Raw genomic sequence first — 12,688 nt, forward strand, 5'->3', positions numbered from 1 at the left:
GGGAAGGAGTGTCTCTGAGGGCCAACGCTGAGGCATCCCTTCCCCCTGAGGGACCAGACCAGACACGTGATGGTATAGTATAGAATAGAGTTTATTCAGGGCATGGGGAGTTGAGAGGGTAGTAGAGGCAAAGAAAGGGAGAGAGAGGGAGAGAGAGAGGGAGAAGGAGAGGGAGAGGGGGAGGGGGAGGGGGAGGGGGAGGGGGAGAGGGAGAGGGAGGAGAGGGAGAGGGAGGAGAGGGAGAGGGAGAGAGGGAGGGGGAGGGGGAGGGGGAGGGGGAGGGGGAGGGGGAGGGGGAGGGGGAGGGGGAGGGGGAGAGGGAGAGGGAGAGGGAGAGGGAGGGGGAGGGGGAGGGGGAGAGGGAGAGGGAGAGGGAGAGGGAGAGGGAGAGGGAGAGGGAGAGGGAGAGGGAGAGGGAGAGGGAGAGGGAGAGGGAGAGGGAGAGGGAGAGGGAGAGGGAGAGGGAGAGGGAGAGGGAGAGGGAGGAGAGGGAGAGGGGGAGGGGGAGGGCGAGGGGGGAGGGGGAGGGGGAGGGGGAGGGGGAGGGGGAGGGGGAGGGGGAGGGGGAGGGGGAGGGGGAGGGGGAGGGGGAGGGGGGGAGGGGGAGGGGGAGGGGGAGGGGGAGGGGGAGGGGGAGGGGGAGGGGGAGGGGGAGGGGGAGGGGGAGGGGGAGGGGGAGGGGGAGGGGGAGGGGGAGGGGGAGGGGGAGGGGAGGGAGAGGGAGGAGAGGGAGAGGGAGAGAGGGAGAGGGAGGAGAGGGAGAGGGAGGAGAGGGAGAGGGAGGAGAGGGAGAGGGAGAGGGAGGAGAGGGAGAGGGAGAGGGAGGAGGAGAGGGAGAGGGAGAGGGAGGAGGAGAGGGAGAGGGAGAGGGAGGAGGAGAGGGAGAGGGAGAGGGAGGAGAGGGAGAGGGAGAGGGAGGAGAGGGAGAGGGAGAGGGAGGAGAGGGAGAGGGAGAGGGAGGAGAGGGAGAGGGAGAGGGAGGAGAGGGAGAGGGAGAGGGAGGAGAGGGAGAGGGAGAGGGAGGAGAGGGAGAGGGAGAGGGAGAGGGAGAGGGAGAGGGAGAGGGAGAGGGAGAGGGAGAGGGAGAGGGAGAGGGAGAGGGAGAGGGAGAGGGAGGAGGGAGAAGGGAGAAGAAGGGAGAAGAAGGGAGGAGGGAGGAGGGAGGAGGGAGGAGGGAGGAGGGAGGAGGGAGGAGGGAGGAGGGAGGAGGGAGGAGGGAGAAAAGGGAGAAAAGGGAGGAGGGAGGAGGGAGGAGGGAGGAGGGGAGGAGGGATGAGGCGAGGAGGGAGGAGGGGAGAGGGAGGAGAGGGAGAGGGGAGAGGGGAGAGGGGAGAGGGGAGAGGGGAGAGGGGAGAGGGGAGAGGGGAGAGGGGAGAGGGGAGAGGGAGAGAGGGAGAGGAGGCTGGCCATGAACACCTGGAAAGAGAGGGGAAGGGACTGGGAAATAGGGAGAAAAAACAGAGACAGAGAGAGAGAGAGAGAGAGAGAGAGAGAGAGAGAGAGAGAGAGAGAGAGAGAGAGAGAGAGAGAGAGAAGGCAAGAGCAAGAGAGAGCAGGGGGGGGCAAGTAGCTCCTTTTATAGTGAGTCAGGCACACCTGGCTGTTGCCAGGCAACTGTTGGACGAACTTGGACAAAATACTAACAAGGGGCTCTTGGGAAGTATGGTCTGTGAACAGTGACTGTGCATTATGGTCCACTGGAAAGAAAATGATTAGCTTCCATTTTCTGATGTTTGGTGTTTTGATGATAGAAGAATGAAAGCTTTTAAACATTTAATTTAGGTGGATCAGCACTGGTTTGTACCTCATCCCATGTGGCACATTGCATTTAAGGGAAGCCAAATCTGTTAGGGAAGACTGAGTGCTGGACAAACTGGCAGAGCTTTTTGGCCATCCATTGCTTGCATGTGTGCTTCAGTTCCCTTACAGTCGAGCTGAGACAGTTAACAGATACAGCGTCTCACTTGAAGCTTAGCTAAATGATAATACAATGATGAAGAGTAAGACATTACTGGTATTCCTCTTTGTTTGGATCTGAATTGTTGATGTGCTGACAATCTAGCTATATTTGGCAAAATGTCTGTCCTCTACTCCTTCTGCCTTAAAAGGATCAATAAAAGTACCAAAATATGGATATACAATTAGTATATTCAAAGCACATCTTTCTCAGAAGTAAACTGGACCTTGAGGTATCAGCTGAGTACCGTAGGACAGAGTCACCATGATTAGCAAGAAATTCTACACAGATGCGCCTACAAGATGCTTTATCAGATTTCTCCTGGGATGTTGATGTATGTGATATTGAATTTCATCTTTATTGCTTAGAGATCGTAACTGAGATTTTCACTTAACTACTGGTGACCTGAGGAAATTTCAGGGTAACATGGTTGCACTTTGATAAAAATGGCTGAAAAGTCGATGAAATGTGGTAGGAAACTCAGATGAATTCCTTTGATGGTCAGTAACAGTATGACAATTGGTAGGGACCCAAAGGGGTGGGGTTTGTGAAGCACTGTGTAGTAAGGGGTTAAGAAAAAGCACTGTGTAGTAAGGGGTTAAGAAAAAGCACTGTGTAGTAAGGGGTTAAGAAAAAGCACTGTGTAGTAAGGGGTTAGGAATAGGTTGCTAACTGATGAGCAGTTGTTCTTATGGGTCTCAGCTCTTCACTAAAGGCTTTTTCAGAGGTAGAATAAGTGAGTAAATTCTCCTCTATGATGAGCCACCAAGGATCAGAACAGTCAATGAGGTAGTATTCTCAACAGTGAATGACTCCTTTAATTCAAATAATATTTTGTGGCAAAGCTATAAATTTAACCACAGAATGAGTTCCAGGCTGATTTATGGAGATAACATTGCAAAATTAATGCTTGAGTTTTTTAGGCAAAGAAGTTCAAAGTGTACAAAATGGTACATAAAACTAATAACCTGATATTTTAATTTAAAAAAAAACAAACAGTGAACTCTTCGCCGCATTTGGGATGATGTAGCAAAGTGATCATAGAAACACTTGGTGCCTATGTAGATTTTTTAAAGATTTATTTGTTGATTGTATGTATATGAGTATGCTATTGATGCCACACCAGAAGAGCACATCAGATCCCATTACAAATGGTTGTGAGCCACCATGGGGTTGCTGGGAATTCAACTCATAGCCTCTAGAAGAGCCGCCAGTGTTCTCTCTTAACTGGTGAGTCATCTTTCCAGCCTGTAGAGTTTTGCTTGTTGTTTCATCAGAAGGAATGGGAAAACACCTCAGGTTGCGGTCACATCTGTGATGATAAGCAGCTGTCACTATTAAGGCTCAATGTGTATTTTTAAAACAAAAATTAGAGTTTCAAGATAAGGATGACATTCAAACAATGAGTCTGTGAATGATGGCACCAGGATATGAATAACGAATCATTTCCTATCTAAAGCTCTGGTAGACAGAATGGAAATGTGTGCCCTTGAGTGTCAATTCACTATTGAAAAGTGATGTGTTTGTATCCCTATTGAAGTCCCCAAACTAGTTAAAGAAAATAATGCAACAGAGCCTCGAGAAATGAATCCTCAGTTAACAGCACCAGCTACAATTCCAGAAGACCTGGGTTCAATTCTCAGCACCCAATGTTGGCTCACAACTGACTGTGACCTGGTTTCAGAGGATCTGAAACCCTTCGGGTACCTGCACACACACACTCTCACAGGCACATAAACTCTCACAGGCACACATGCATAAATAAGTATAATAAATGTATCTTAAAAAAGAAAAATCAAACATAGTTTTCGAACCTGCTGAATAAAAAAATGATAAAAAGAACAATTGTGTTAATTTTGAGTATATTTTAAAGAAATGTTAATGTGTGATCTTGTGTCTGTAAGACTTCAAAGTGGAGCTCTTTAAATTTTAGTAAAATCTTTAGAAAATGAATGGACTGCATGAGGAACCTTATGAAATGGCTTAGTGAGAAGACTGTGTGGTGGCTTTTTTTTTTTTTTTTTTTTTTTTTTTAAACTTCAATGGGCTTTAAAAGTGAATATTGAAATAGATTGCAGTTTGAATTGGGGTGTTTCTACTTGGTAAGATTTTGAGAACAACTTGATGGGCTGAGGATAGAGCCAGCAGTCAAGGGTTTGCCTCACATGTGAGGGTCTTTTTTGGGCTCCATCTCTAATCCTTCTGAAAGCACACAGGCAAGACATTGATGCAATGGGAACATCATGTTTTCAGTAAATTTCTTTTTTAAAAAACATCTTTGTGTGTGTGTGTGTGTGTGTGTGTGTACATGAGTGCGTGCAAATGTGTGGGCATGTGTATCATCACATGTTTATTTCTGTGTGTGTGTATGTGGATTTGTATGTAATGTGACATCTCTTTATTTGTGTGTGTGTGCGTGTATGCATGTGTATGAGTTGTGTGTGCCCATGCACACGAGTGTACCATGGCACAAATGTTGAGGTCAAAGGTTAATTTGTGGGAGTGTGTTCTCTTCGCCTTCCATGTAGACTCCTACAACTGAACTCAGCTCCTTGGGTTTGGTGGCAGAAGCCTTGCCTTGCTGAGCCATCTTACAGATCCCTAAAGAGTCTCAATAAGATGCATAAGAAAAAGCAAAAAAAAAAAATGTTTTTTGTTTCATATTATTAAAAGCAAAACAGAATAAACTGAACCTTAAATATTAGAAAGTCTTCATGTTTGCTTTACATGAAATAGTGCTACAGGGTCACAAGTAAATGACTTAGAATAGTGTTGTCATTAGGGGTGTTGTTGCTCTCCAGGAGACCTTTAGCAGTGTCTTGTGAGCTGTGATAACTGGGTGGGTGGGGTGGGGGGCTGGGGACAGGAATTTTGACAAGCCTTCCCTGGAGGACTGGGGTGCTACCTGACATCAAACAGCATACAGGGTAGCCCCCTGAGGTAAAGCAGTATTGAGCTCAAAATCTCAAGGTCAATAGCATGAGAAGCTGTATTTTATGCACCTAAAAATATTTTATATTTTAAATATACACATTGTGTACTTACAAATATTTTAATTGTGTGTGCTTTAATTTAAAAAGTGTAGAGAGCACATTTCTGGGAACATAAACTATCAGATAAGACGGTTCTTTCATTCCAAGTATGTAACATGTGGTATTGGTTTCCATGCACCACGGTGTTTTGATCACAGCCCCTACCTCACATGAGATAGATCACACTGGCTGATAAGGGAAGGGCTTCTCAATCAGCAAAGCCCATTCGAAGGATGTTGTCATGGTTGATTTATTATTTTATTAAGGAGGACATTAAAAAACTAAAAACCACATTTTATTTTATGTAGAATCCTACAGCTGGAATTTTAAATAACTCTATAATAGAAGGATTTGATAAGGTTTTTAAACAGAAGAGAAAGGGAGAAAATTCAGGTTGGTACCTCCTCATCCCCCAAAACACCCACAGATTTTAAAAAAATCAACTTTTTCCAAGTAGATATGGTGACTAATTGGTTTGTTATTTAAAAACAAATCACTGAAGTGTTTAATGCAAGAAATAAAATTTCTATAAATTGGTATTCATATGTATATATATATATAAGATTCAATGATTAGTGTTCAAATGTAGACCTGAGAGTAACCATCAGGATACCTGCACGCATAACTCTAAGTTTTAGGAATTGGACTAATGTGACCGAAACCACAGCTTATCAGGTCCCACGTCTCTTTTGGGTCAATCTTCACAATGAAAACAAAAAGTTTTAGAAATATTAATCACTATATATAAAGCATCACAATTAACAGAGACGTATAGGTTCATAATGTCAGGTGTAAGCAGTAATACAATGCGTTTCTGATCCTGAGCACGTTAAGCCGGCATGCTTTCGCTGAACTACGTGCATATCCCTTACACTTTTTAAAGAGTCAGAATCTAGTTTTATTTTTTAGGCTATCCTTGAACTCACTATACATCCAGGATTGGAATCAAATTCTCTACCCTTTAGGCTATGATATATGTAAAGATAGTTTTGTAAGCATTTTCTTGAAACTGGGAAAGATGTGAGAGAAAGCTTATATTGAAAAGTTACAACCGGGTACCCAAATTCATTATTTGCAAAGTAAATTGTGAAAACTTTACTTACAATATCTACATTTGTTACGCCCAACACACTGAGTTATTTTTAGTTGACGTTAAAGAATACGAAGAATGTTAAGATTATGGAAATGAAAAGAATGCTCACGATCATGATGACTTTGCTTTTGGTAAGTCTATCCAAAAGTCGGTAAATCCCAGAAGAACCAAGGCTCCCCTACAAAACTTGAGAACTGGAGCAGGGACTGAGACTGGTGCTCAGTAAAGCTCTCCAATTGAGTAGATATTATATATGCATTATTGGGTAGTTATCAGTTTATGCATCTATCTATCTATGTATTTATCTATATATCTATGTATCTACCTCAATGCAGACAGATAAAGACATAGATTTTAGAATCCCTGCAAGCTTAATTTGCATAATTTTATATAACTACAGTCATCTCACGTAATCTTTATGTTTGTTGCCAGACTGCGCTAAGGCTACCTATAATGACAGGATATGTTACTATGGCTCATAAGTAGAAAAGAAAAGGACAAGTCCTATAAATGTTAACTGTGGAGATGACAAGTCTAGGCCGTCAGTTAAAAGCAATGATGCTTTTCCTGTGTTGACCCTGTGGTTCCTGAACACTGGTGATTTGCAGTGGGAAGGAAGGGTATTGACTTGCAGGGATTGGGAGATGGGGGGTAGAAGAGAAGCATTTTTTTTTCCTCTTCTATGCTTACATGCTACAGAAGAAGAGAAGGAAGCTGTAACTTGTCACCTATCTGTCATTACTATTGGATTGCTTTTATTTTTTGCCTTTATTTTCTCCTTGAAATTGCCAGTAAACACCAACCACACCTCTCTTGTCTGTTGGTGTGTGTGTATGTGTAATATATTGTATTATATACATGAAATAAAAACATCCCTTAAGATTTGGGAGGGTAACATGTCAGTTTCCAGATCCCTGAAATAGAAACCATGTGTCATAGCATAATAATTACAAGGTAGAAATCCAGGCTAGCATTAAAATGAACAGTAATGAAGGCCCCAAACTGTGGGGGAGGTGGGGTGGGGGTGGGGATGCTTTTCTAAATTTATCTGAAATCTTGGCAGGTAAAACCATCTAAAACTGTCTGATCCCACTTTCTGTGTCAGTCTTCTAGAAGGAAAATTCAGCTCCTCTCACATGTTGAACGTTGGCAACCTAAAGCTGGTCAACAATGAGGTTACATAAAATTGTGGACGGGACTGTACCGTGCCACAGACAAAGCACTTATGCAAACAGCTGGCTCTGCTCCCATAGACAAAAGATAACCATCGACTCCAGTTTAAACAAACCATGGTGTAAATATGTAAACATTCCATGCAGCATTTTGGCTAATATTACAAAGATTTCCATCCCTGATAACAAGCAGTATCAATGGCACTCTTTATGTTAAGAAGGCCAGACAGCCGTAATGGCCTTGTAAGCATCTATAGCTGCCTCTAGTCTTGCCCATATCCCGGGTCCTCTCCCAGACTAAACATGGTCACCTTGGATTCACAGTTCAAAGACACTTATTTTCCTTGGCTCACTGAATGATTGCAATCTCCTCTGCTGCACTGTGGGTTCTCGAGGGCAGGGATGGTGTTTGCATTTGCTTGGCTGAGTCTTTAGTGCTTGACACAATGCTTGACATAAATTAATGCTTGCTTACTTCCTAAGATGGTATTTTCTTTTTGGCCTGGCACATGAGGTTGTAGTATAGCTTTTGGCATTTACAAAATTTGTGTGTGTGTGTGTGTGTGTGTGTGTGTGTGTGTGTGTGATGTATTTGTGTATAGTGTATCCTTACATGTGTGTGCAGGTGAGAACACTCATGTACACCAGAAGGGAGAGCACTGGGTGTCATGATCTACCACTCTCTGCTTTATTCCTTTGGGACAGAAACTTTCACCAAACCTGGAGCCTGGCATTTTTGCTTCGAAGCTGGCTGGATAGCAATCCCTGGTGATCCTCTTGTGTTTACCTCCCGTGGGGTTGCAGCTATAGACATGCTTGGTCATGCTTGCCTTTCAAATGAGTGGCCTGATCCAAACTCAGGCCCCAGGCTTATGTAGCAAGTTTTTTTTTTTTTTTTTTTTTTTTTTTAATTACATACGCATGAGCCACTTTTCCAGACTCTTGGATTGCTTTTGAAACTCATTTTTACTAAATGTTAATTATAGTGTGATATTTTAGTGTCAGAAAACATCAGAGAAAGGTGAGATACATATATACACACATATACATTTATACGCACACACACACAAACTGCCTGTTTTGAATGATGGACTGCATAGTCTTCTGGATGCTGCTTACATTTTCTGGAGTGGCTTTCCTAGAATAGTTCCAAGAACTTCAAACATGCCTTTAATCCTCACGTTATCTCTGTGATACGTGAAACATTTTCAGTATCACCCCATGACAGCTTGGGAGGCTGTCAAGCCTGAGAGGCAGAAACGCAGAAGTAGTTTCCATCCAACTAAACTCTGGCCTCTAGTCACTCCTGATCTCATTAAGGCTGGCCTTTCTCAAGGACACAGGCTAAACTATTATCTGTATTGCTTTCTGTTTGTTATCTCTTAGAGTTAAAAATCTGCCTTTTCCTTGTTTATATATCTCTAGATCTCAAGAAAAGATGTACAATGTAGTGAGAACAGGATATGAATATTAATGTATTGCTTTCCCTTTAGTCTCCCTCAGAAAAAAGGTAAAAATTAAATGTAAAAAAATTCTGCATAATATCAACCTTAACAAGATTTGGATGATGAATTTATAAGTACTGACCCCCTCTCCCTCCAAAAAACTTTCCTCAAAAATTACTATTGGCTGAGTGTAGATCATAAAGCACAATGAGCCCTCAGATGACCACCATGCTGGCACCCTCAATGCAAAGGGGCGCAGTTGTACACCACACACCTGTCACACTCCAGTTCTCCAAACATGCAGAAATGGCCACGGATCAGTGTCTTTTCTTTTTTTCACACAGTGGAATAATGTATTCCTTTCTGTATTGGGACTTCTCAAATTTTTATAAAACATACCGATTTTAGCATGTTGAAAGTTGTTGGAAAACTACTGGCACTCAATCCAAAGACATATTAGTTTTGAAAGACATGATATTTAAAAACCAAAAAAAAAAAAAAAAAAAAAATTAAGTTGTTTTCTCTCATGCATTGAACATGAAATGGATGGGAAAGCTCCTGACAGTGGTGAGGAGCCTCAAAGTCCCTTCCTGAGTGCTGAGCTCTCCCTGAGGCTTTGACGCTGAAGGTGTTAAACCTTCATCTTGTAGGTGTCACAGCTTTGTCTGCAATGAGGCCCTAACTGTGCCCCCAAACTTTGAACCAATGTTGAGTGGCGTTTTTAATTTAATGCATTCCATATAAGTACTTTTAATTGATTAATTGCCTTTCTTCCAAGCATATATTCTGAATACATTGTACCTGGTTTCACTTCCTAAGCTAAAGGAAGGTTTTGAGTATGTGGAAAATAATCTGAGGACTAATACAGGAAGTGAGGTGATGCTGATAAAGGTGGATGTCCTCACCCTTGTGGAAGTGAAGGAAAAATACTTAAAGGAGGATCTTTCTAACTATGGGCGAATCCTCTTCTGATCCAGTTCGAGATCTTGCTTTGTTTGAACAATTCCAGGAAAGTTGCTCTTGTAATTTCCAGAACTCTGTTGGCAGGCTTTCAAGGTCACCCCGTCTTTTGCTTTGTGAGGAGGACCAAGTGGGAAATGCAGCCTGTGCTCTTAGTGACTGCTGTGTCCCAGGCTGCTCTTATCACTGGTGGAACTGGCACCTTGTCAAGTGTTACTGAAGAGCTCTCCTTTCTGCACTGCCTTGCTTGAAGAGACCAGGCTGGAAGAGTCCTGCCAGCCACATCTCTGTAAGAGCCAAGTGTTTTTCTTCAGGAATGTGGAAATACTTCTCTTGGGGAAAAGTGTAAGGAGACAAACCAATTGCCACTTCTGAGAAGAGAAAATCGACCCCTTTGGGCACTTATCTTCATCCACTTTGAACTTCACGGATTTACCTCAGCTGGGTTCCCGAGGAGGGAAAAGGGAGAAAACTACTGATCTGAGAGCCTGTGGTAACTATTGAGTGACAACAGATAGATTTTAGCAAGATGAACTTGTGAGAGCTCAGTTCATGATGAGAGGTGGATACCGCCATACCCAACACTACAGAGTAGACACAGCACTTGTCCAGTTACTCAACTGCTTTGCAAGAATGCACAGACAACACATGCCTTTGTAAATGAATGGATTGGTTCATCCATCTATCCACCCATCTATTCATCCATACAGTAAATATTGAGTGTTGGCTAGCATGTATTGGATATTATTGTAAGGGTTATAGAAAAACAACAACAACAAGAAACCAAATCAAACCAACTGTTGGCTTGGCCCTGTGGACCCTGTGTTTGAATGCTTGGCTTGTAGGGAGTGGCACTATTAGGAGGTGTCACCTTATTGGAAGCAGTGTGGCCTTTTTAAAGGAAGTGTGTTACTGTGGAGTCCAGCCTTAGAGGTTTTAAATGCTCTAGTTAGGGCAAGTGTGGAATAAATCTAGTCTTCTTCTGCTGCCTTAGGACCAAGATGTAGAACTCTCAGCTCCTCCAGCCCATATCTGCTTGCATACTGCCATGCTTCCTGCCATGATGATAATGGACTGAAACTCTGAAACTATAAGCTAGCCTCAATGAAATGTTTTCCTTTATAAGAGTTGCATTGGTTATATATAGTGTCTCTTCACAGCAATGGAAACCCTAAGACACCAACCAACCAACGAACCAACCAACCAGCCAACCAGCCAACCAACCAACCAACCAACCAACCAACCAACCAACCAGCCAGCCAACCAACCAACCAACCAGCCAACCAACCAACCAACCGCCTTGAGTCTCTTTACTTTGGAAACTTACGTTCTAAGGGACCAATCTCCTTCATTCTCTATATTGTTGTCATGGAGTAAAATTACTGCATCATTTTAAAATGCTTTACTTTTTTTTTTTAATTAAAAAAGACATAGCATGAGACATTTACTGTGTGATGGGCTGGTGAAATTTTTATTTAAATGTTTAACCACATGTGGAGGAAATAAACTTCAAAGAAAGAGACGATACATTTTACCATATATACAGGCTTTAAAAATTGTGCTGTATATAGCACTGTTGGAGATAACACATTACTCAAGGAAGACTTACTATCTATATCTGTTTGCAGTTCTACTTATTATCTTTAAAATATTAGATGCCCATTGGAAACTGTGTGCATTTTGTTCAGCTGTGTTTGCCTTATTACCTAGGAATAGAATAGAAGCCTGTGTAGCAACCTGTTTGCTTTTGTGCCCAACTCTACAAAGGGCTACAAACTGTTTCTCAGTGTGCTCACCGGGTGTGTCATTCTAGTGAACTCACTGTTGGCTAGGTTCCCGCTATTGTCCTTGGGGACAGCAGTTGCCTCTCCCTGGGACCTTTGCATCTCTTATGCACTTTGCTAAAACAGGCTTTCTAGATGGCTTCTCTTCCCGGGCCCCATTTTTCCCAAGTACAAAATCTTGATGCTTCTTCCCTTTGCCACTTTTTCATTGCTTTTCTGCTCTAGAAGATTTTAGCCCACCTGGTCTCCTCTCTTGCCCAGCTTCCAAGGCTCTCACTCCCAGCCAGGTGCCAATTCAATTTAGTAGCCATCACAGTGACAATGATAAAAGAAACGCTTCAAAGTTTCAGTTAGAAATGATTTTACAAGAGGGTCTCGTCTCATGTTAACTCTTCAGTGTCAAAGACCTTCAAATGATTCAAATTTGGCGGAGAGTTTTTATTTAAGAAAACACCTCTGATTAGCTCTAAGCCATTCCACTAGTGAGTGGAAGAGGCACGGCTGGAGTCAAGGTGTAAATTCTAAGCCACTTATCTAGTTCCTGCTCTTTCTCATAGCACATTCTTTAGTCTGCTTGGTCAAGTCCACTTTGGAGTGGCATCTCCTTCCAACACACCCTGGTGCTTTCACTACCCACAATGCCCCACATTTCCATTCAGCTTAACTTGCCAGGACTCAATGGTATGCCAAAGTACCCACTTCTCCATGTTCACTTCCTAAAGGGTCTGCCACACAGTCCACCCCCACCCCATTTCTCTCTCTTTCTCTCTCTCTCTCTCTCTCTCTCTCTCTCTCTCTCTCTCTCTCCCTCTCTCTCTCCCTCCCTCCCTCCCTCCCTCTCTTTCACTTTCAATAGTTTTCCTAGCAAAGGGTTATATTAGATCTGAGTTTCTGAACCTCATTTTGCATCAAATTATTCTTTGTCATGAGGGCTGTCCTGTATTAAGCAGCATACATACCGATAACACCTTTAGTACTGAAAAAAAAGAAAAAAGGACACTGTAGATGTTCTATGGGAAACAAATCGATACAGGCTGAGAATCTGGCTTAGTTTGTCATTGTTCTTTAGTTGTGTGACATAGGACAGTTTTGTGTCTCATGAGATCTGTACTAAGGGCAGCATGCTGCACTATGATTATCCTTGAAGGTATTTTGCACAAAGACAAAACTGAACATAAGTTACAGACCCTACTTGTATCTCTCTTGGGCAGCTATTGTCTCAGAATTGAAACATCCTATATTCCC

At 43.0% G+C, this 12,688-nt stretch overlaps 1 protein-coding gene across 3 annotated transcripts in view; it reads right to left on the bottom strand.

Annotated features, from left to right (window-relative positions):
• Positions 1-12,688, bottom strand: part of Dlc1 (DLC1 Rho GTPase activating protein) — a 370,246-nt gene that overhangs the window by 101,053 nt on the left and 256,505 nt on the right. Inside the window, exon 6 of one of the 3 annotated variants that reach the window (XM_076914037.1) lies at positions 3,020-3,269. The exons of the other annotated variants lie outside the window; for them this stretch is intronic. Within the exon in view, the coding sequence (XP_076770152.1) occupies positions 3,253-3,269 (17 nt within the window). The 3' untranslated portion in view covers positions 3,020-3,252. Of the gene's footprint in view, positions 1-3,019; positions 3,270-12,688 lie in introns of those variants that run through there. 3 annotated transcript variants of the gene reach the window in all.

This window comes from Arvicanthis niloticus, chromosome 16, assembly GCF_011762505.2.
Source record: "Arvicanthis niloticus isolate mArvNil1 chromosome 16, mArvNil1.pat.X, whole genome shotgun sequence".
NCBI lineage: Eukaryota > Metazoa > Chordata > Mammalia > Rodentia > Muridae > Arvicanthis > Arvicanthis niloticus.